This window comes from Durio zibethinus, chromosome 2, assembly GCF_047325235.1.
Source record: "Durio zibethinus cultivar Kanyao isolate XHJ-2024 chromosome 2, ASM4732523v1, whole genome shotgun sequence".
Taxonomy (NCBI): domain Eukaryota; kingdom Viridiplantae; phylum Streptophyta; class Magnoliopsida; order Malvales; family Malvaceae; genus Durio; species Durio zibethinus.
The window spans coordinates 36,874,530-36,899,445 of NC_143163.1; the positions used below are offsets into that span (position 1 = coordinate 36,874,530).

Sequence of the window (24,916 nt, forward strand, 5' to 3'; positions counted from 1 at the left end):
ATTTTCGAGAAAAATTGATACTTTCAACTTTTCCTCAAAAATATTTTTTTTTAAATCTTTTTATCTTCAAGAGTTATTTAAAAGATGCTCGACAAATCAAAATTTCCAGTGAAACAGTTTAAACTTACTTGGTATCCAACACGAGAACAAATGAACATCTTCTTGCACCACCTTTGCTTACGAGATGGTGATTGAATTAAGTGCATCGATTCTTGACCCTTTTAAGACACCGATACATGTATGATGTTTCAACAAAGTCAACCATCTCTTTCTCAACAGCAAACCTAGTCACTTCAACCACTAGGCGAGGCGTAACATGGACAGTCTCCTGACAACCTTGAGGAGTTAGTTTACAGGAGGACATCCAAAGGAACCTCATGTTATAGTAGCAATGCAAACCAGAAAACAAAGCTGCATCCCCAAATGGGCCAAGGCATCCCAACAAGAAGTGAAGTTTTGTTGCTGTATCTAAATCCCTTAACAACTGTAGCAGCTACCATTGTTTTAATAACAATCACTAATATTACAGCTGCTAGCAATATATCAACGTGATTCCAAAGGAAATGCACATGAATCAACATCCTCAATACTGGCCAGGAAGAGAGCAACAAAGCAATTGCGAATTTGCTCAACTTGTTCAAGTGTATGCTGATTCAAATAAGAGGTTGATATCATCATTCCAGCAACAAATGAACCCAGCTCATCACCAAACAGCAAGCAAGCAAAAATGCTATGGATATCAACTGATAGAGCTCCTTTGTCAACGATTTAGTCGTGGATAGTACTCCCTGAAGGACACCAGAACTGCCACCTAGAACTGAAGTAAAGCAAATAGCAAACCCACAGCACAGTCCTCCATATAACTGCAAAAAGCATATAGCGAAATTGTTATACCACACGAACACGTGAAGAGAAAATTTTGAAGAAAACCTCCAAGGACAGCAACTGCTCGAATAACACGAAGCTTTGTTGTTGAAAACTCCAAGCTTGATGCGTGAATCCTTGGCTGCATATTTTGGTGTAATTGATTCGGCTGCTGTTGCAAACCCAATTGTTACTGCAGCTGAGTAGTTTGTAATTGCATCTGTGATATCAGTTGCTGCCTTTCGCATCATCCAATCTGTGCACCCAAGGCGTTCATGGATGCTTTGCCGCAAGGACTCCAAGCTCTGAGGTGCAATTGCTCCCTCCTGTGACAAACTCGCCACTACCGCCAAAAAGGAAGCCTTAGCCATAAAATTCTGATTATTCAACAGCTTGCAAATCCTTGGACACAGCTTCTGAAAAGCAGCCAAAGGAGGATCAGTTGTACATTCCACCATCTTAGCCATACACGTTGCTCGACGTAACAAAGTGGAGCGCCTTTTCCAACGTGTTCTCCAAAACAGGTTCTACAGGTGATCTTCCACCTCCTCTTTCGAAGCAAAGCCTTCCTTCATGGACTGTCGCCACGGCTCTTGAGTCCGAGATCGAGACAGCTGCAATTGGGCTCAGCTTGCACCTGTGCCAGCTTTTGTTGCTCAACAGACCTGCTCATGCGCTCAAGCAAAATTGGTAGCAGGATCAGGGGAATTTTTTTGTCAGTTTTTGATCTCTGGATCTTTCTTCCTGTTGCTGCTCCTTAGCTTCCTGTAATTTTTTTGCACAAGAATGATCAGCAATGTAAGAGAAAAAACTAAAAGATAAACCAAACACTGTTCACGGTTGCGTTCCAGCAATAAATCAAATGCAGAATTTATTCAGTATCCTCGTCAACAAGATATTCAAAGGACGAAGTAAACTGCAAGTCTCCTTTGGACCCTAGGGCCAGTGATGAAGTCGTTCGAACACTGGCAAGAATTAAGTGGAAGAGGCCAGGAGTCCAACCATATACTGGCCAATAAGCAAGAGCTGATGCGCCAAGTTGGCAGACGACTTCAAAACCAAAGACAGAATCGAGGTAGGGAGAGGATAAATCAGCTGCCCAAGCTGCAAGCTTTGGGCTTACTTCTCCATGCCATCGTGACAATGCCTTCCAGTTTTTTTCTCCTATTCGGATTCCTCCCCCTATTCAGATTCCTCCTCTATCTTTTTCTCTGTTTTTTTCCCTCTCCTATTCAGATTCTTCTTCTATCTTTCCTCCCCCCCCCCTCCAGCTTGTATATTTATTATTGATATATAGGCCCATGCTGATAGAGTTTCAATTCAACTCCAATTAGTCACCCAATGCTAAAGATTAGTCACTAATCATGCTTTCTGATCATCATCTAACTTAATCTCAATCTTTTTTTTTAAAAAAAAAAAATAATCAGATAATAAAAAAAATGATAAATATGAAATAAAAAAAATCTAAAATAAAAATGAATAAAAATCCTTGCAACTGAACTTGGATTAGTCTCAATTGACAAAGAATCCCGGACAAAATGGGATGTCCACAATTTATAGTACCTTAATTGATCAATTAATTAAAAAAAAATTTGGTACTAATTAATAAAAAACTTTGAAGTGTTTACTAATAAAGGTTGAGAGTATGGGGTGGTTGTAAATTAATGGTTGATAATCCGAAATGCATGGGAGGGAAAAACTACATTCACCCTTCTTCTTGTTGCATTTATATTCACCTTCATTTCTTTTTTCTAGGTTCTAGTTTCCACGTAACGTGAGGGGGAGATCAGAGAGAGAGGGAGGAGAAATGTCGACTGTGAAATTACCTAGGGTGGCACCTTCCATCCGCGATGATGCCATGCAAATCCACCATGCCTTTAAAGGTAATGACTATATCTTGTTTATTTCTCTGTAATCGTTTTTGTTCGCGAAACTTACTACAATATTGCATGAATTTTCGTCCTTAATAATCAATGACTAACGACTCATTATTTGCAGGCAACAATGAAAATTGTTCTAAACAATTAGTTTAAATTATATCAAGGAATTTGTGAAAGATAGCCCAATGCAACTACGAGTTTTTTTTTTTTTTCCTATTTCTACATTTATTTCTCATAGCCTATTATCCATGAGAAGAGTTAATTTCATGAAACCAGTAAAAATTGGTTCATTTGAAATTTTGAATCATCTATATAAATATATATAAGTAATATATGTAAGTAATGTATACTCTAATTTGCTTTTTTTGGGTAGATTTATGTGCTAATTATTTGCAAATCAGCAAATCTATCTTATGTGCTTCTTCTTTGCCTTGTTATTGTAATCAACACTTTACCCTGATTTGCATGTGAAAATTATGGATATTCTACAACTTAATTAGAATGAAATCAAAGGAAATGCAATGGCAACTTGAATCACGCATGGAGTTATTTAAGGTAAACGAGAAAATTTGCATGGCATGTTCAAATGGCATTTCAACACAAATTAAAAGTAAGAATTCTGTTCCAGTTCCCAATAGGGAAAGGAAAATATTGAGGGATTCATTTCTTTTTATTTTTATTTTTTAATATTTGAATATGTTAGGGATTGAATCTTATTTAAAAAATTAAGGTTTTAACATTCTACTAACCGATCACAATGACTGTTGGCATTTTTGAATAAGATTGAGGGATTAATTTTGAGACCAACATGGGCTTTGTAATTGTAAAATTTTGGTTCTCATGTACAACCTTCTATATTACATTTCAGGAATAGGTTGTGATGCTGGAGCAATCATCAATATTCTAGCTCATAGGGACGCTACACAACGCTCCCTTATCCAACAAGAATACCAAACCACGTACTCTGATGACCTTAGGAAATGTTTGTCATCAGAGCTCACTGGCCATCTCAAGGTAATATTTAACATGGGGATCAGATTACAGTCATTTTTCAATGAAACTTTGTTCACAAAACCAGTAAACTGCAAAAGCTCATTATCGGTTTCATTAATATACAATTGACATTGGTTACTGATATCAACTCTGATCAAACTCTTGACTGTTGGTCTTAGAAAGCAGTATTGCTCTGGATGCATGAGCCAGGGGCACGGGATGCTTACATTGTGAAGAAAGCTTTAAGAGGAACTGTGAAAGATCATAAAGCTGCTACCGAAATGATATGTTCTCGTACTTGGTCCCAGATTGGACAACTTAAGCGAGCTTATTTTACAAATGTTGGTGCTAACCTTGAAGATGACATTGAATCTGAAGCATCCGGCAATCATAAAAAGGTCCTCTCTCCATCTTCGTTTTACTATATATGATCTTTTTTTTAAATATATGAGATTGTCAGGAATTGAATTCTAATCACTGGAACTATAGTCTAGTCAGAGTGAAAATGAAATCACATGTTTAGTAAGTTCATATTAGTCATCAGTGGCACTAAATCTATTTGACTTCTTGGTCCAAAATTTCATTGCTTGATTTGATTCAATTTACGCAGTTACTCCTTGCCTTTATAAGTACAGCCCGCTATGAAGGCCCAGAATATGATGAAATTTTGGTAGAGAATGATGCTAAAGCTTTGCACAAAGCTGCAAAGAAATTTGGACTCGAAGAAAAGACTTTCATACAGATTTTCAGTGAAAGAAGTAGGACACACCTTGCCGCTGTTAATATCTCCTACCAAAAGATGTTCAAAAAACCATTAGAGAAGGTATTTTTTTTCCTAACTCTACTCTGTAGCATTGAGCTAAATGTATCTTCCATGTATCAACCTTGATGTGATGCTCAGTGGTGTTGAACTTAATGCAGGCAATAAGAGATGAAAAGCATAAAAGTTTTGAATATGCCCTTAAAACCATATTAAGATGTGCTGAAAGTCCTCCAAAGTTCTATGCAAAGGTGAGATTAACTACATTGTCAACCCTTAAATCATGACAAACAAGAAGTAATAACTCTGAATGTCCATGTATTTTTCTCCTGGTGACATGGTTTTTCTAACTGCAGGCATTGAGGAAGGCAATGAAAGGTCTAGGAACAGCTGACACTGCACTAATTAGGATTGTTGTTACAAGGGCTGAGATTGACATGGAATATATAAAGGCAGAATACCGTAAAAGCTATGGGAAGACATTGAATGATGCCGTACATTCTGATACATCAGGCCATTACAGAACTTTTCTACTATCTCTTTTAGGTACCAATCACTAGGCATATCGGGCAATGGGAAAACATCATCCCAGACATATATAGTTTGATCCTAGCTAAAAAGCAAAGATTGATTTTCCAGAACTTGTTCATAATCGGCTATACAGCTTATGATCTTCTTGTATAGATTGATTGTTAGAAATGTAGATCCTTTCTGCATCAATCAAAAGAAGATTTTTCAGTGTGCATTTTTGTATATACTATACTTTTATACCAGCAAACAATTTCTTACATATTTCGAGCAATTATTTGTTTGATGTTTGGTTTAGAACTATTGTTACTTCATTTTTCCTTTTCCTCTTTTTTTTTTTTTTTTTGGTGTGTATTGATTTCTTTGAATAGCAGCTTTAATGTTTCACCAAATTAAATGTAGCCTTTTCCATTAAAAGAGTTTTTATGTTTTATTAATTAAAGCTAAGGATGTGGGTACGTTGGTTAACCAGGCTTCATGTCACTGATGCCAGCCCCAATGCCCAACTCAGCCTGGCCCACTTATCAGCTTGGACTGTTCTTGATGTTTAGAGAAAATGCCCAATTCTTGATTTTCACTATATTTGAATTTTATTTTTATGTGGAATTTCTTAATTTCAATCATCATCAAACTAGCTAGCCTTTATATATATATATATATATATATATATATATATATGATATTATGGGAAATGTTATAAAAATATTGGGCCTCCCAGGACAAACGGACAAGTGATAGCCAAAATTCTCTGATATCCGTCCATATTCAACACAATGCTCCAAATTATGCACTATATAATATAATATATTGGATCAGATTGAAGTAGCCTCGTGTCATTGTTCAATATATTAAATTTTATGGATATATGGAGATTATCTGTTGGTAGTTTGGAGGAACTTGGAGCTCCTCAGAATTTGAATAAATGCTGAATGCATTAGAGTTTCTTGGGGACTGGAGAAGACCCCAAAGATACCAAAAAAATTCTCCAATGGAAGTGGATAGGATAACACTATACCCTGCAACCTCTTATTATTGTAGCAATTAATCCCATGTGTTCATGATTCATGATGTGTCTTTTTCATTTTGCAATGATATTGAAATGAACCTCATCTGAATTTTCAAGAAAAAAAGAGGAATGAACCCCACGTACATGCATTTCAATACCCCCAAGAGAAAAAAGGACAAAAAAAAAAACCAAATCTGGTACAAAACTAAAAGTTACATGTTGATGTTGATGAGTAAAATTCACGAGGAAAAAAAAAATAAAACGAGTTATTTTGAAAACTCAGCTGTAATTGCGGGGAAGTTGCAATTTGTCGTTACTTTTGCTCTTTAGTAGAATTTTGGCTGTAAGTTGTCCTCAGAAATTTAAATGGTTCTTATTGTTGGCATTAACACGCTAACATATATATGAAGATTAAGTAGAGTAAATTTATTAAGTTTTTGGTTTACGCGTTTAGTCTTTGAGAGTAGATTGCATTTTTCAAAGATCATTAATAAGTGTAATAGATTAGCCGAACATCTATTTCCAATTAAAAGAACATATTATCTATAATCAATACACTATAATTAATAAGTCAAGATTTAAAATTGTGTAAAATTAATAAAAATCAGAAGCATATCATTTATAATCATTATATTTCAATTAATTAATTATAGTTTAAGATTATGTAAAATACATCAAAATTTTATATGAATATCACATTTATAAGTGGTAAACTCTTATATAAATTTTTATTAGGATTAGATAATTGAAGAATCATAACAAAAAAATTATAAGTGCTGAATTTTTATATAATTTATTTCTATGAATTAAATTATAAAATTATAATAAAAATTATAGATAAATTATTCTCAAAATTTGTACCTACTTGGTGCTCTATCTACCATATTATGTCATATGTCAAAATTTTTATGAGCCAATTGTGTTAATTTAAAAAATATATATAAATTAGAACTTGAACTAAAAAACCCATAATTACATTTCACTTAAATATTAAAATTTTCATTAACTATATATAAAAAACGAATTCATGAAAAAAGAAATGATCAATAAATTTGTTGGGACACCAACTTTAATTTTTACCCATACTAATTGAATGGGTGGTTTAAATTGAGCTAATTTGTAGAAATTAGATTATGCTGCACAAGATTATATACATCTATATATGTGAGACAAATTCTATGGGCAATCCTTTGGAAAGCACCCAGGAGCAAATCATGCCCTATGACTTTTTTTGTCAGCTTAAACCGGTCAAAATTTTGACACAATGAAATTAGAAATGTTTTGCCTAAAGTTATGGGATGCCTTATTTTCTTTTCAAAACTTCAATTAAGAATCAGCATGACTATTTGATGCTCGCTTGAAAGAAAAATCTCCTGATAAGGACTTTGATGGCAACAAATATAATATATATATATATATATTTATATAGTTGATATTTTCAAAGTATATATAATATATATAGTTGGTTGGTATGATCCATAATAATAATAATAATAATAATAATAATAATAATAATAATATGAGGTATTGTTTTTGTAAAAGCAGCTGTACACTGCAAAAACAAGAAGGTTATTTGATGCTGAATTTTTAGGAAAATATTTAGAAACATAATTTTTGAAGAAAAATTATAAAATGAATGAAATGTTTAAAATCCAATTTTTTTTCTTTACTTTAATGTGTACAATTTTTTAAACCTTTGACTTCTATTTTCTCAAAAATTAATTACTATTACAAATTATAAATAATAAATACTAAATAGTATGATCATATTGTTGGGAGATTTGTCACACTTGAAGCTATAAAAGTATACCAAAGAGTTGATACATACATGTTAGATAACACTTGAGTTCAAAAGCTTAAGTTATTAAAATTTTAGATTCTTTATGTATATATATGACATCTCATTTATATTTTTTAGTAATGCGAGATTCTTTACTTATATGTAAACTATCCCAATAATTTTTTACGTTCACTTGTGAGTTCTTATCAAGTCCTACATTGTCTCCCTCATGCAAGTAAATCTTATAAACATTCCATTTAGTCCAGAGTCGATTTGTATTTTAAGATTAGGCTTTGAATTTTTTAATTTATTATTGGTATTGTATTTAGTTTAGAGTTATTATTTTTAAAACAAAAAAACAAAAAAAGGGAAAGAATTCTTTTACTAAAACTTGATGAGGATTTAATTCTAATTGGGTTGTTGAATAGAAAGTGTTTTAATTGAAAAAGGATTGTAAAAGAGAATTGATTTGAGAGATAGATTTGGATTAAAAATCCAAGGTTGAAGTTGATTAGGAGTTTTAAACCAAGAAAACTCATTTTCTTATTGATATTGGGATTAGAGGCATATAAAAAGACTCCATTATGATCAATATGAGACAATCAAAAATCAATCAAAAATCAAGAGAAAGAGTAAAATAAAGCAAAAAAATTGAGAGTTTTTTTTATAGTCTTTTTTAGTATTTTGGGTTTAGATAATTAAGATTTTTTTTTAGAGTTCTGTGTTAGGAAAAGGAGTTGAGAAGAAACATAATTATAAATGCCCACGTAATTTGGAATCAACCGTGACTCAATCTTTGGTATTTACTTTTTACTTGTCTTTTTCTTAAATTTTAGTTATTTTTGTATTTTATCATAATTGTCTATTTATTTATTTATTTGTTTGTTTGTTTATTTGTTTATTTTATTTATTTGACTATGTATGTATAATTTTTAGAAAAAAATAGAAAATATTTACAAAAAAAAAAAAAAAACATTAATAAAATTTTTTTGAGAATAATTAATAATTATCCAATGATGAGAATCTTAAAAATTTCAAATGATAAATTTCTTAAGAAATCTCTGGGTGAGAAATTTATTTAAATTTGACCCAAATTGTGAAATAATTTAGACGAAATTTCAATAAAAATAATTTTTTTTGTAAAAAAATTAAAAATATAAAAATAAAACTTAAAATTTTGGGTGAAAATATTTTACAATTATCAATAATAAAATCTTAAGAAAAATCACAAATGGTTAAATTTTTATAAGATTTTTAAGTGAAAGGTTTTTGCTAAATTCAACCCATATGGTGGAAGAATTTAAATGAAACTTCAAAAAATAATTATCATATTATTTTCTTTCCAAAGATTAAGAAACTAACAAGAGTTTAGATTCTAAATTTAACCCAAATTATGGAAAATTTAAAAATGAAACTTGTAGAAAAATTTTCTAAATAGATTCAAATGATGAAAAATTTAGAAATAAAAATAAAAAATAAATTTCGACGATGAAATTTTTAATAATAAAAAATGGATGATTATCTAAGATACTTCTAGGTGAAAAATATTTATAATTTTGGCCAAAATGGTGAAAGAATTAGATATATTTTCAATAAAACAAAAACTTAACAAAAAATAAAATTGATTAAGCTTTCCGACGATGAAGCTTCTTTAAGAAAATAAATGAGACTTTTGAATACTTTTAAGGTGAGAAAGTATTTTTCAAAATTTTATTATATTGATGGAGAAATTTTGAAAATCATTTCTAATATTTAAACATTAAAATAAATATCATTAAAACCAAGATGATTGTTAGGATAATTTAAAATTAAATGTTACCATCTTATAATGGGCATTGTGGGGATACTATAACCTTTCTCACACGTAATTGAACTTTAGAACATAGTTCTATTTAGAAGGTCAGAACTTATTTTTTAAAAACCCTTAGTCAAGCTTAGGAGCTCCTTAAAAGAATAAATTCATTAAGTAGTCAATCACACTTAGATAAAAGATTAGTGGCGACTCATAAAGTTAAGTTTAGCTAAAAATTTACAGATCTATACGTTATGATAGTTTGGCGATTCCGCTAGGGACTCTGAAAGTCAGCCATTAATTAATTTGAATTATCCTAATTTTTGGTTTGCTTGGTCTTAAATTATTCATCGTTTTGTTTGCATTTATTTTCATTCTTTTATTTTTTGACTTGGCTGGTGAAAATTGTGAATAAAGATATATATATATATCTATCTTTCACACATACATCACATGCATGTGCATCACATGAGCTCTATACCCGGGCTCTATCTTTTTTAGAAAGAAGTAAGTACTCACGTTCTCATGAAATAATATTCTCCATAATGGTTAATAAAATACTCTTACTCAAATTAAATCTTTTTCATTTGTAGCCTATGATAGGTGAAGATTTGAGTGTTTTACGAGTCTATGATGGACAATAATGTGAGAACAATTTGGAAACCTTTAGATTTAACCAAAACCACATGTAGTAATACATAAGAAACCAACCTTAGGTTAGAGCCATATTTACCCATCATTATAATGTAACCTTAATTAGGACATATAAGTGGACCTTTAGAGCTTTATTCGTATCACATTCATGGTAAATGTTATTTGATCTTTATTGATTAAGTTGTTAGATGTTGTATGGTGTATTATTATTCCAACATCACTAACATATGTATTTCGACCATGCATCATAATGTGACACATCAATACATGCATTCATACATTATTTATGCATTTATTCATTTATACATATAGGATTCTTAATAACATAAGCATACTAATCATGTTACAAAGGATTTAAGGATAGCTTGATCATCCAAGAATCCTGTTCAAACAACCCACTATTAATATAATACTAGAGCCTAAAGTAGATAGATGAAACATGAAAATGCACATCATTTGAAAAAAATAAAGAAGGCTTAAGAAAAACTTGAGGGGGGTTGAGTAAAATTTTAAAAACCCTAAACAAGTGAAGCAAAGGGAAAGCTGTAGAAGAAAATGCTAGCCAATAGGACCATCCATCACAAGATGTGGTTGACTTTCTATACCCTTATAGTTATAGGACATATCAAGCTTAGTCCACATAAGATGCACCACCGCAGCAGTTTACATATCCTGTAGGGTATACATACCTAAAATATCATTAACTTCAAACTTAAGGCACTACTAGAGTTATATAAATCCTATCTTTACTGAGAATGCAGTAGAATCAATATTGGTCCCTAACTTGAATGATTCGAAAAAAAACAGATACGTTGAGGTCGAAAGTGGTAAAAACTTTAAAGAGTTCAAATGCTAAACAGAAGATGAACTTATTGAAAGAAAGGTTACGAACAGTTGAAGGAATTGATTTTTATGATTTCATGAATGCTGCTAGGCTTTGTTTAGTCCCAAACGTTGTTATCTTTTCGAAGTTCAAAGTATCAAAATTTAAAAAATATAATGGTATAAAGTATCCAATAACTCACATTACCATGTATTATTGAAAAATGATTGCTTATGCTAATAATGAAAAGCTGCTAATATACGTATTCTAAGACAACTTTACTGGCTCTACTGTTAGATGATATGTCTAGTTGGATAAGACCCACATTCATTTCTAGAGTAAGATGGTTTATGACTTTATTAGTCAATATCGGTATATAATAGATTTAGCTCTTGATCATCTTTTTTTGTAGAATATAGAGAAAAAGGTGACAAATCATTTAAAGAGTATACCCAGAAGTGAAGAGACATAGCTACTCAAGTTTAACCATCTTTGATTGAGAAATAGACTACAATGCTATTTGAAAAATTATTAAAAATGGTATCAATAATGGTAAGCTTTAGGAAAAAAAGACTACCAGCATCAAAAAAAGAGGGTTGCCTAAAAAAAAAGAAACTGAAGCCCAAACTATAAATTTCGATAGGCAATAATTCAGAAGCTATGCTCTTTATCCATCACTTATTCATCCTACTTATTACCCTATAGTTAATGGTATTGTGCAAGTCCCTTACCAACCTATTTCACAACCAGCTTACCCACTAACCTATCAATCAGCCTTTTAAATACTTGCATATGGGTCTAGGCCTAACAACTAAGCGAGTGATTTGAAAAAATCTCAAAATAACCAAGAAAGGGCCCACATTAATCAAATCCCCATGACTTACATTGAGTTATTCATATAACTAGTTAAAAATGATTTCGTATCTCCAGTTATTCTAAAACCATTAAAGCTACTTTATCCAAAATGGTATAATGCTAATGTCACATGTGATTATCGTAATAGGAATGTGGGTCATTCTATTAAAACTTATTCTGCTTTCAAACACAAAATGCAAAGTTTGTCCAAAAAAGCTTGGTCAATTTCAACGAATCAGTAGGTCTGGATGTCAATAAAAACCTTTTTTTTCTGATCACACAAGGGCATAATTTTGATAAGGACAATGATGTTAAGGCTAGTTAGAAGTTGTTTGTCATTTTAAGATTTTTTTCAGAGTAATGTTATGATTTTTTTTATGTAATAAGATTTTATTTTTTTATCATTTTAATAAAAAGCAAGTATGATGCATTTCATTACATTTTCTCTTTCATCTTAGCCATTATTCTATGCTTTTTTTTTCATGTCTTTTTATTTCTATTCTCAAATTCCAAATTATGAATTTTTAAACAACAATAACAATAATTTTGAGATTTAATTTTGAAAACTAATTCACATTGATAAAGTTTAATCTGTAGAGACTCTTTGAGCAAAAAAAAAAAAAAAGTAATTTGCTAGCAAATATGAAATAGATATGTCTTGGAGATATGAAGTCTTTTATAATGATCCATGAGTTTGTCTTTGTTTAATAGATAATCTTTAAAGAAAGTATTTACATTTGAGATGAAAAATGATTGTTTTTTTTTTTATTATTTATATAGAATATAAAATTTTAAATATTTGGTACTGCTGTAAAAAAAATGTTGTGAGTAATTAAAATATGTTAAAAATAAATATAAAGTGATAAAATATTAGAAGTATAAAGATAATATAATAATTTTTAATTCCAAAAATACTTTTTCAGCGTAAAAGCATCTCTTATGAAACCTTTTTCATTGGTTTGAATTAAAAAATCAAACTTTTAATCTGAAAATTTGTATTTTTATTTTTTAGTATTGATATTAAGTAAAAAGTAATTTTTGAACATAAAAACTATTTTCAAAAGCGAAATGTTAAATTAGACTTAGCTTAGAACCAACTGGGGTAATAACTAGGGATGAAAAGTTTGAACCAAAAAGTATTGCAGAAAGAAGACAGAAACATTGTCTTTTTCATTTACATTAAGTTCAATTTGTTGTCTCTATAATCTGGGTAAAGCCTACTCATATACTTTTATTTTATATATTTATTTACAGATTAACTTAGCTAGGCATCAACTGGGGGAAGATAATAACTAGAGACGAAAATTTTGAACCAAAAAATATTGCAGAAAGAAGACACGACATTGTGTTTTTCAATGTAACATCTGCATGCCCTGTTATTCCATCCAATCCAAAAGAAGAAAAGAAAAAAAAATCATTACTTCGACATATATATAATTGGTGTAAACATCAATCATCGATATAGCTGCGTTAAGAAGCTCGAACGAGGGGAAATGCCAATGGTTTCAGTTATCAACAGCCTGCCCAACTACCGGCGCAAAATGGTCTAAAAGTATCTTGTAAACTGAATTTCTTCTTTGTTTCCCATACTCCATTACCAGTTGTAGACAATCAACGGCCATCTTTCTTCCCTCTCGTGCTAACAGGTTTGTCGAAAGCCACGTGAAGTGACCCCACGACGCATGGCCAATTAATGCCGTCAGCCATGGTTGGGTAAACCTGTTTTGATCATCTTTACTTCCTCCACATGGATAGATGATGAGTTGAGAGAGGCCAACCAGTTGGGTTTAGCTCATGTGATAAAAATTGGTTAAATTATTAAAAGATTAGTTTTCGAATTTTATCATTTTATTTAAATAAATTTTTATATTTTATTATACCTCAATAAATTTTTTTTTATTTTATCTAAATAAACTCTTGCTTCTAACAAAATATTAATAAAAATTCGATACAATCTATTAAGATATTTGACTAAGAGTTTAGTGTCATGTGTAAATTGATATTAATTTAGTTGATAAATCTACACTATGTATAAAACTTGTAATTGAGTTGATGTATTGACACCAACTCAATTTGAAAATTGGTAAAAAGATAAATAAAATTATTTTAATAAATATAAAATTAAATATATTTGTATCTTCTCACTTAAACAAAAACTAGCTACCCATTTTAAAAAATCTCACTTTTTCTCATGTATTATTTTTTCTAAATCACAATTTTTAAATTTTTTAAAAAATATTTTTCTCACATGGTGGGTGACAGACTCTAGTTTTCATAAAATTCTACTGTAGTAACACTAATAAATAATATAAAATTAAGGATACATATGTTCTTTTAATTTTTTTATAAAAACAAATATTTTAAAATGAAACTACTCACTTCTTAAAAAACTACTAAAATTTATCAGGAAAGTTCCTTTTTTTTTAAACCTAGTTTTTTTTTTTCAAAAACTAGTTTTTTTTTTCAAAAACATTCACACAGTATAAGTGGTCAATTTCTAATTTAAACAAAATTTCTGAACTCAAATATTTATAGAGCTATTATTTCTTTAACAAATTAGGGAAACAAAAATCATGATAGCAATGCTACTTATCATCCCACACGAAACCGAACGTATACATAAAGCTAAAACTGTATATAGTTTTGGACCATAGAAAAAAATAAGAAAAGAGCAGAGCAATATTTTGTGGGGATTCAAGGGATTATGACCAGGTGGACCATACAGTTTGGTAGGGGCTTTCACTTCCCAGTGGTGGATTATTCCTCATAAAGGTTAAATACCATATTTGGCTCGAGCAATTTTTTTGTTCATTATGGAAAACTCTATATCTGTTGTTTTTGTTTTCCATCTATAAATACCCTACTTGCCTTCATGGCAGGCCTTAGATAACTAGCTATACATTTTCATTCTCATCATCCCTTTTTTTTTTTTTAACACCATTTGTCTCGCGTCCTCATACGCAGATACAACCATGGTTGTTTCAGGCAAAAAAACTATGCTCCTAGTGCTTGTATCGACGTTTCTTCTTGGTTTGTTATCTGTTTCCTGTTTGGCAGAGCTTCAGCGTTTCGAACACGCTGCGAAACCTGATGGATCTCTTAGCTTCTTGGTGGTCGGAGATTGGGGAAGAAAAGGACTCTATAACCAATCTAAAGTTGCTCTTCAGGTCATTGTTTCTACTCCTTATTCTCTTTTTTAATTGTTAACTATTTTATGAAAAATTAAAATTAATTTGTATTGATAACTGTGTTTACATCTGTTAATGCTTTGGTAATTGGTATCAGTTCCAAAGCCAAAAATAAAGTAATATTAAATCATGAATCTTTCTTTTTTGTTTGAAAGATTTATCAATACATCTAAAGCAGAATTTAATTTACCATGTCATGTTTACTTCTCTCATTCTCTTAAAAAACTAATATGTATTTGGTAAGAGAGAAAGAGGATGGAAGGAAAGGTTGGAAAGAAAAATTATTTTCAGCTAATCCTTTCCTTCCTTTGGTATATGAAGGAAATAAGAAGAAAAAAGAATAAGTGGATTTATATTTTTTTTTCAAATTTAATGTTTTTTTCATATGTGAGGGAAAAACACTCATTCCATTTAAATCAACAATTTTATCCATAAATTCATCCCTAACTTATTTTTGTTTCTTTATTTTCGATTCTTACCAAATACAACAAAAATATTTTCTTCTTTGCTCACCTTTATTTCATTGGCTCCATTTTCCTTTATTCCCACCCTATAAATGAAAAAAATGCTGAGAATAAACTTTCTACATCAATCAAGCATATAGTTCTCCACTCTAGAGAAACGGGTGTCTAAGTTTGAATGGAGGATTAATTATAATATCTAGTCAAATTAATTTAGAGCCACATCAAATCAATAATTCTTCAATAATTGAGAAAATTTAGCAATGGTATCTAATAAAGTCGAATAGCATAAATGTAGATGCTAAAACTAGTAAAAAAAAATATTACCATAAAAACAATCCATAACTTGATTGTATTACTATTAGCCAGATGTAATTTCTATTTCAAGAATTGGATAAATTCTTCCTTCTTAAAATAAAAATTGGATTCAAATCCTCTTTTTTCAAAATTAAAAATATGTTATCCACTTAGAAATTATTGTTTTTATCATCTAATTTTGTTTTAGTTGATTTGGAGTGGTATGATTCCAAGTAGATACCATATTCCTTTTGCTTTAAATGTGGGTGATGGGACTATGTGAGAGCGACCATCTTTTCTGTATTATTCACTATTCGACAATTTTGCTCATATTTTAGGCTTCCACGACTCTCCGTCATGATTCATTGGCTTCCAATATTTGAACCGGAAAAATTCCAGTTTCAAACTTTGCCGGTTCTCAAGCGATCAAATCAACAACCAAAAATCAAAGCGTTTAAATCCCTTTATAATCTTGAAACAACATTATGTTTTTAACTGGACAGGTCACACTACCTTTAAATTATTCAGTATTGTCAGCCTCCTAAAGTTTTTTCTTTTTGTTGACAACGATTCTCTTTCTTTGAACAGTTCTAAAAATGTCATAACGCAAAATGAATTTTTATTAATTAAGGAAATGGTTTAAACCAGATGTGTGAAAAGCACTGCAAAATACATCATTTCACTGCACATGCACAGCCAACATTATACTATTAGCTTAGGTTGAATTGATATGGTTTTGGGCGGTTCTAGTAATTCATGATAAAGCACATCATGTGCCTCCATAGCTTTGTCTTAAGACATAAATATGATAGTAAATGAAACTATTCTTTATCCAGGTGCCACCATAGCTTTAACTGATGTCCAGAATCACCTGACATTTTACATATGTTATGTCCTCCAGATGGGAATCATTGGAGAAAAATTAGATGTTGACTTCATAATCTCAACCGGAGATAACTTTTACGACAGAGGATTGACCGGTATAGACGATCCAGCATTCCATCAATCCTTTACTGATATCTACACAGCTCCTAGCTTGCAAAAGCAATGGTACAATGGTAATATCCAATACCCTTATATATGTCACAACAGTTTGCCTATATTATTTTTTTCGCAAAAATATCAAACGAAAATTTAATTTTATTTATATTACTAACAGCTTTATGTTGGTTTCAGTGTTGGGTAATCATGATTACAGGGGTAACGTTGAGGCTCAGTTGAGTCCCATTCTTACAAAGATGGATAGCAGATGGCTTTGCTTGAGATCTTTTATCCTCAATGCTGGACCTGGTAAAACAACAAATTAAATTATATTTGCAAAGCCATGCCAATTATTAAAAAGGACAAATAATCATTTTAAAGCTCTAGTTATGTTAATTTTTTTTCTATTGTTGGCAGATATGGCAGAATTTTTCTTTGTAGACACTACTCCAATGGTGGACAAATACTTCATCGACCCAGAAGATGAAGTCTATGACTGGAAGGGCGTATTACCCAGAGAGAATTACATTAAGAATCTTTTAATGGTAATTTTTTTAATGGAAATATTCACCATTATTTAACTAATTAGTTGTTGGTCCAAAACATAACAGTTGAGTTGCTTTGCAAATTGATAAAGTGGGTGGTGTTTGATAGGAAGTGGAATCGGCTTTAAGGGAATCCACAGCAAAGTGGAAGATAGTAGTGGGTCACCATACAATCAAAAGTGCTGGACATCATGGCAACACTGTTGAGCTTGGGATTTATCTTCTCCCAATCATTCAGGTTATTTTAATACACTTACATCTAAAAAAAATGAAAATTAGATACTATATTATAAGCTTTGGAAAAACCCAAAATCAGAATTGATTTCACAACTTTTTAAAATTAATTTCCAGGCATATGATGTTGATCTTTATATCAACGGGCATGACCATTGCTTGGAGCATATTAGCAGCACTGAGAGGTATATACTAATACTATTTCATCTTTTATATCTTAAATTTTGGAAAAGGATAATCACTAAAATTGATTCTGGCCCCCCAAATGTAGTCCAATTCAATTTTTAACAAGTGGTGGAGGATCAAAGTCCTGGAGGGGTGATATTAAATGGTGGAATCCACAAGAAATGAAATTCTATTATGATGGACAAGGTTTCATGTCAGTGGAAATGACTCAGACTGAGGTTGATGTTAACTTCTATGATGTTTCTGGCAATGTTTTGCACAAATGGAGCACTTCCAAGCAGCTTTCTTCTGCAATGTAAGGAAAGTTAATCGCACACCTTGGACGTCAATTGGTTTTCCTACATCATCTAGTAGCTATTAGAAACAAGAGTGGAAAAGGAAAAGCAGAGGAGAGAAACTTTGGTTAATCTTGGGAGCTTTGTATTTTTAGCTATATCCTTTTTTGTTTTTATTGAAATCGAATATGTTATTTGATATTACGACATTACAATTTGGTTGATTTCAAGTTAACCCAATTTCTTACTCCATGATCTGTTTTTAACTGAACAATATTTCTCGACCCTCAAATTCAAGATTAATCTACGGTCAAATTATCTTAAATCATATTATATCAAAATTCTATAATTACATTTTTATATATTATTACATTAACATAGAGTATAATTATTATATCAACATTGAAGATGACAACAACTAATTAGATAGCTAGGTATAGGCTGATTGAATTTTGAATTTCTTTTTTTTATATAAAAAAAATTGAATTTCGTATAGTGATTAGTGACTAATGAAGTCCACATGTAAAAGCACTTTTAAGTTGAAAAGAATACAATAAAGCAAGCCCCTAATTTATAGATCAGTAGATTCAGCACAGAAAAAGAACCAAAAAAAAAAAAGAGAGAAAAAAGAAGAATTGGATTAATCAAAAGAAAGAAGGAACATGGAGGTGAATAATTACCAGGCATATAATTTCCTTCTATTTTAGAAGATGAACGAAGATAGTGCAGGATGAGTGGATTTTAGTTCTTAATATACAATATTCTCGAGACGTACATATTATCCAAAGAAAGTAGAGTCCATTTATTTAGGAAGACGAAATTATTACTTGTAATTGACAATATTGTTATCATGTGCTATGCACTTAGAATATATGATCAAATTTTTTATTTAAATTCTGTTTAATTGATGTTTTTATTATTTATTATTTGTTTATTTTTAGTGGAAAGTTAAAAAGAAAATTAAAAACGACAAAAATAGCAAAAAGAAAAAAAAATCAACGAACAAGGGACTTTAATTTATTTTTCCTGATCATATCTCATAATTCTACCAATCAAGTTCCTCTCATCCATTGAAACAGAAATGTCAACGATGTAGAATATTTTTTTAAAAAAAAATTAAGCAATAGAAAAGTAACATTATTGGAAAGATGACAACTAAACCCACTTCAATTATTTTAGGCTAAGTCATTTCTTGACAATTATATGTTTATTTATCACATATATTATTATTTTTATATTAGATATTATCCAAATTTAAATTTCGATTATTAAAATTAAAAATTTAATATTAATTTTACCATATATACTATACAATCAAGAATTAGTCGGTAAAACACTAGGTTTAAAACACTAATTAATTTCTTGAAATGGCTGTATTTATATCAGGAAACTGATTTTTACAGTGGGTATATGCTCCAATTTTCTCATCTGGTTCAATTATTTTGTATCATAGAATTTTCTGGTTGATTATTGCTGAAGCTGCAGTTTCCACTTGACAGCTACTCCACTAAAAGCGGTATAATTCCAGGGCATATTCCGACGAACTCCTCCAAAGGGCATAATTTCCAATGTGGAATATACCATATATTATATATATCCGCTTTCCACAATCACCACAACAACTCCTAAATAGCTTACGTCAAATTAACTTGATGAATAAAGTTTATTAACAGTGTGCCAAAAAATAAAGTTTATTAATGGCCTTATAAGAATATATAATGTATTCTAATGAGTAAATAATACCATACCTCCATGAAATTTTTGTAATATTTTATTTTTATTTACTGTTTTTTAAATTAAATTTTTAGATTCATAAATTTTTAAAAATGTTTTAAATTCATTTATTTTGTACATCGTCATTAAAATATTTAATATGACAAAATATTTTAATTGAAATTTGCGTTGGACATCACATCGTTGGCGTGGCATTACCGTGATATATTTCGTTGAATTTTTCATAGTCATTGATGGAATTCATGTACTTGAAATATTTTTTAGAAAGTCAGATAAAAATTAAAGTTTAAATATATTGAATAAAAATAAAATATTATTAAAATATGAATGATTGATACATTTAACTCTTTTTTTATTGACAATGCTCTATTTTTAGTGAAAACAAGTAAAAATCAATACTAATTTATATTGTCATCTAAATAATTAATTTTTAAATTTAAGTTGAAGGCATCAAATTTTATCTAAATTTTTCAGATTTTCTGAATCAGACCTCAATTTTAAATTTATCTAAGTTTTATCAGATTCTTGGGTCGAAACTCGATTTTAATTCATTTTGGTCGGTGCCTAATTTTGTTTTTTGGGCTTAAGTCCATTGTTTTTTATTTTTACTTTTATTTTATTTTTAAATATTAAAAATACAATAATATTAAATAATATTAATTAATTAATTAATTATTAAACAATAAAAAAAACATAAAAAATAAAAAGGAGGCAAAGGGTCGATGGGAGTGGATGCCATACAACCCCTGCAACCCTTAAGCACAGGCCACCAAACCCCTAAGCTCCCTCTATACCACCATAGTCTCTTGGAATCGCTTTGTGCACCTACTAAGCACTCATCAACTCGTATGCCAAGCACCTACCCCCACCCACTCTTAGGCCGACTTTTATAAAGCCTAGCCAGAAAATGAAAAAAAGACCTAACCCAAAAAAAAAAAAAAAAGACTATCCAGAAATAAAAGTGTAATTAAGTCAAGTCGAGACGATACAGTGAAAAGCTCAAGCTCAAGCTCGACTTTTAACTCGCGGCTTGATACTCGACTCAAACTCGATCGAATTTATTTTTCTAACTCGAGCTCGATTCGTGATTGAAATTGAGTTACTCAAGCTCGTTCGATTAAGCTCAATTCTTATACTTGACAAGAGATCAATTATTTGTGATTGAGCTCGAAAGCTCGAACTTGAGTTCAAGATCTTTTACAACTATTTTTTATCAAACCTAATAAATATTATATTTTCAAGATAATAACAATAATAATAGCAACAACAACAACAATAATAATAAAAACTTACACAACAACCAAATTCAAGCAAATAAAAATCTCATCAAATGATTCAAATACAACACAAAAATAAAAGACATGATGAAACTTAGAAATTAAAGTCTTAATTGAAAGAAATTAAATATCTAAGCAAATAAGTTACAACAAACCAACAACAATATATATGTTGCCTTCACATATTATGTCTTCAACTAAGTCCACAAATAAGTTACAACAAACCTAAAACAATACATATGCTACCTTTACATATTATGTCTTCAAATGAACATTGGGCTCATATTGTTTTCCAACAAACCTAAACCAAGAAATAATTACAATACAAACAAATTATAATTAACAATAAGAATCATAATAGAAGCATCCATATAAAAAAAAATTATGATATTATTACAATGATCAATAACTTTAAATTTTTAACATTAGCATAAACATGGATTGTATCTTGTCAATTGCCTTATAATCAAAGCAGAAAAATATAGACAATGTCTTGTCAATTAATTTAACATAAGTTTCTGTCATTAGTTAACCTATGGTTCGTAAACTATAATGTAAAAAGCTCAATCTAGACTAGCTACCACCTATTTTTCTTTAGTAATGTTATGACAAATTAAAGGTATTTAGTAATAATATGTCATACATACATAGAAAACATTAGCTATCCTCACTTTAGGGGATTTTAAGTGCAATCTCAATTGATTTCTTCTCTTTCTATATAGATAAAGTAAAGAAAAATAATAGTTAAAAATTAGATTAAAGCAATGATAGTCACCCAATAACAAAATAATAATAAAAAAAACTCACTTTGTTCTTTTTCTTCTTCACGCCATGAAGATTTTGACACTAATCTCCTTCACAAAGTAATGCTTGCATTGTGTCAAGAGCTAAAGAAGCGTGATAAATATCAATAACTTTACCTCCCACACTAAAGGTAGCCTCTGAAGCCACCATAATGATAGGAATAGTAAGTATATCTTGAGCTATATTGGATAAAATACGATACTTCAAAGTGCTCACTTTCGATCATTTCAAAGCATCAAACTTAGTGGAATCTACTTTATAGATAAAGCAACCCTCAACTAGGTAGACATCTAGATCAAATTATCGTGGTTGAGCAGTTTCAATTGATTTTACATAATTTACAAATTTAGACCAATCAGAAGAATAAGCTTTTATATTCATACCACTAATATAACTATCATGCACTTAAGTTTCAGCACTATGCTCACTACCAAATTGATACTTACGAGCATATTCCTCATAAATCTCATAAAGAGCATCTCGAACTCTAACAATATTTTCTCTTGCTTCTTTATCAAAGTATATTTGAGGAAAGCAAAACTCAACCACCCTCATTTTGCGCCTTGGATCCAAGATAGCTGCTCTAGCCATTAACAAATTACATTCTTCCTAATACTTATCAAATTTACTCTTCATTTTGTGAACCATTGCTTAAACAAATTCATTTTCATCATTTATCATTTTATCCAACAACACTTTCACATGATAAACTTTATTTAGAAATAGGTTTGAAGTTGGATAATCACTTACAAAGATGATTTTAGTGGCTGAATTAAAAACTTCTAAAATCTCACAAACTTTCTCCACATTTTCCTAATCTTTATGACTTGGACAACATTCGTAATAAGATTCTCGTTCTTTGAGTCTTGAAAATACTTCTTTGAATTTGATTGCAATCGACAATATCTCGAATATTGAATTCCAACGTGTTTTACAATCGAAAATGAGTTTTCTATCAGGCAATTGTAATTATTGTACTACGTCAAAAAATGAGTTAAGTCTTGCCTCATTTTGATTAATAAAACTGATACTTTCATGAACATCACCAATCATATTTTTAATTTTAGAAAGACCATCTTGAACCATGATATTTAAAATGTACGCACAACACCGAATATGAAATAATTTTTCTTCATAAAGCAACCTCTTATTTTTTTAAAAGGTGTTTTTAAGAATTTTAATTGCCACATCATTGCTTAAAGCATTGTCCACAGAAAGTGTAAATACCTTGTTTTCAATTTTTCATTCCTTTAAACACTTAAAAATATAATCAACAATCTCAACACCACAATGAGAAAGAGGTATGTGAACAAAACTAATAACGCGTTTTTTCAATCTCCAATTAGAATCTATAAAATGTGCTATAAGAACCATGTACTCAATCTTTTGATTACTTGACTTTTATAAATTTATCATCAAACTAATCTTGCTGATAATTTTTAACAGTGCCTTTAATTTTTTTTCTGCTTCATAAACTTGCATGCAATCCTTTTAATAGTATTACGTGATATATTTTCCCATTCAGGCATCCCATGTTTTTGCATCATGTTAAAGCCTTCTTCTTTTATAATCAAAAAAGGATACTCGTGCATAAGTATCCAATATGTAGCTGCCTCTCTCATCTTTGCCATATCAAACTTACCATCTGTAAAAGTAGATAGTATCTATACATCACCACATGTGTCTACTGGTTAAAAGTTAATCATTTGTTGTTGATTTAAAAAAAAATTTTGCTTGACACAAGTTATCAAATACTTTTTAAATTGAGTTGTACTTTTATTTACATTTATTGCTAGCTTCTTCTTGCAATGGACACACTCTCTTTTTTTAAAACCATCAGGAAGAGTGACTTCTTTAAACTCTAACCAAACAGTAGATATTTTTTGCCTTCTTTTCTCATTACCTTCCTCACATTCTTCAGGGTTAGCATCATCACATTCTCTATCATTGGTATCAGTGACTGGTGTTTTATTTATGTTACCATCAGTGGCATCTAAAGTTTCATTCATTGAATCATTATCATTATTCGACTAGCAAAAAAATTTATTGTCAGCTGAACTGTTACAGAGGAGAGATCCGATGTGGTTGATGACATGTTTAGTTTTATATAACAAAAAAAAAGGACAAATCAAAACAATAATTCAATTTTAGGATCAAACAATAATGCCAAACAAGTTGTTAGAAACACGTGCGATAAATTTTTTTTGGGAAAAACATGCCAAACAAGTTGCTAGAAACAAGTTATTAGAAGAGTATGGAATTTAGCAGTAAATGATAACCATCTATAGGAATTGCAAACAATATACATAGTCTTTGCCATATATGACAATTGATCAAGGACTAAAATGCAATGGGGTGGTAGTAATTATGTAAATAACTAAGATCTAAATTGATCCTATACATGCAGTAACTAAAACAATTGATCATACACATGCAGTAACTAAAACAAACAAACAAAAAAGTATAATCACATAAAAAAAAAAAACAGTGTTTGGATGATCAAGAATCTACTTAATTGCATGTTTGACTTAAAAATCAACCCTTGTCATAATTTACCAAGAAACGTTTGGGACTTCACTTTTATATTCTGTTTTTCTCTTTTCTAATCATTATATACAAACAAAAAATTTTCCAAGTAATTAAGGTTAAAGCCTACAATGCCCCTAGGGATATCCTCCGAGAAAATACATAGAAAAAACACTAAAAAAACTCTAAATGAGATTTTTATTTTAGGTATTGAGATTTAAATTTTAAATTTTTATAATATTATTATTTTAAAATAATCATAAAAATTAATTAAATTAAATTTTAATTTCAAATAATATGAATTTTCATACAAGGGAAGTTACATTTAAATTTTATATTTATAAGATTCTTTTTATTATTTTGGTTTGGTGGGTTTATTAATAGTAGGCGAATGTAAGAACAGTATATAATATAACCAATGGAAAAGAATATTTGGTAATTTTCAATTTCACTTCAGAGATTATATTTTTAAA

General features: G+C 30.1%; 2 protein-coding genes and 1 pseudogene across 3 annotated transcripts; 2 read left to right on the forward strand and 1 right to left on the reverse strand.

Moving 5' to 3' along the window:
- Positions 1-380: 380 nt before the first annotated feature.
- On the reverse strand, positions 381-1,426 carry LOC149520180 (K(+) efflux antiporter 4 pseudogene; annotated as a pseudogene).
- A 1,232-nt stretch (positions 1,427-2,658) lies between these two features.
- On the forward strand, positions 2,659-5,563 carry LOC149520181 (annexin D5-like). The gene is made up of 6 exons (XM_089743100.1): positions 2,659-2,747; positions 3,613-3,758; positions 3,917-4,135; positions 4,348-4,560; positions 4,659-4,748; positions 4,854-5,563. The coding sequence occupies exons 1-6, from the start codon at positions 2,672-2,674 to the stop codon at positions 5,055-5,057; spliced, it is 948 nt and encodes a 315-aa protein (XP_089599226.1). The 5' UTR covers positions 2,659-2,671; the 3' UTR covers positions 5,058-5,563.
- Positions 5,564-14,590: 9,027 nt separating this feature from the next.
- On the forward strand, positions 14,591-18,354 carry LOC111318140 (purple acid phosphatase 4-like). Of its 2 annotated transcripts, XM_022920809.2 has the most exons (8): positions 14,591-14,707; positions 14,900-15,102; positions 16,783-16,939; positions 17,058-17,171; positions 17,280-17,407; positions 17,517-17,645; positions 17,759-17,826; positions 17,913-18,354. In XM_022920809.2, the coding sequence occupies exons 2-8, from the start codon at positions 14,908-14,910 to the stop codon at positions 18,124-18,126; spliced, it is 1,005 nt and encodes a 334-aa protein (XP_022776544.1). In that variant the 5' UTR covers positions 14,591-14,707; positions 14,900-14,907; the 3' UTR covers positions 18,127-18,354. The 2 variants fall into 2 exon arrangements, with proteins under 2 accessions (XP_022776544.1, XP_022776543.1); XM_022920808.2 differs by lacking the exon at positions 14,591-14,707 and having other exon boundaries at positions 14,782-15,102.
- The last annotated feature ends 6,562 nt before the right edge of the window (positions 18,355-24,916 follow it).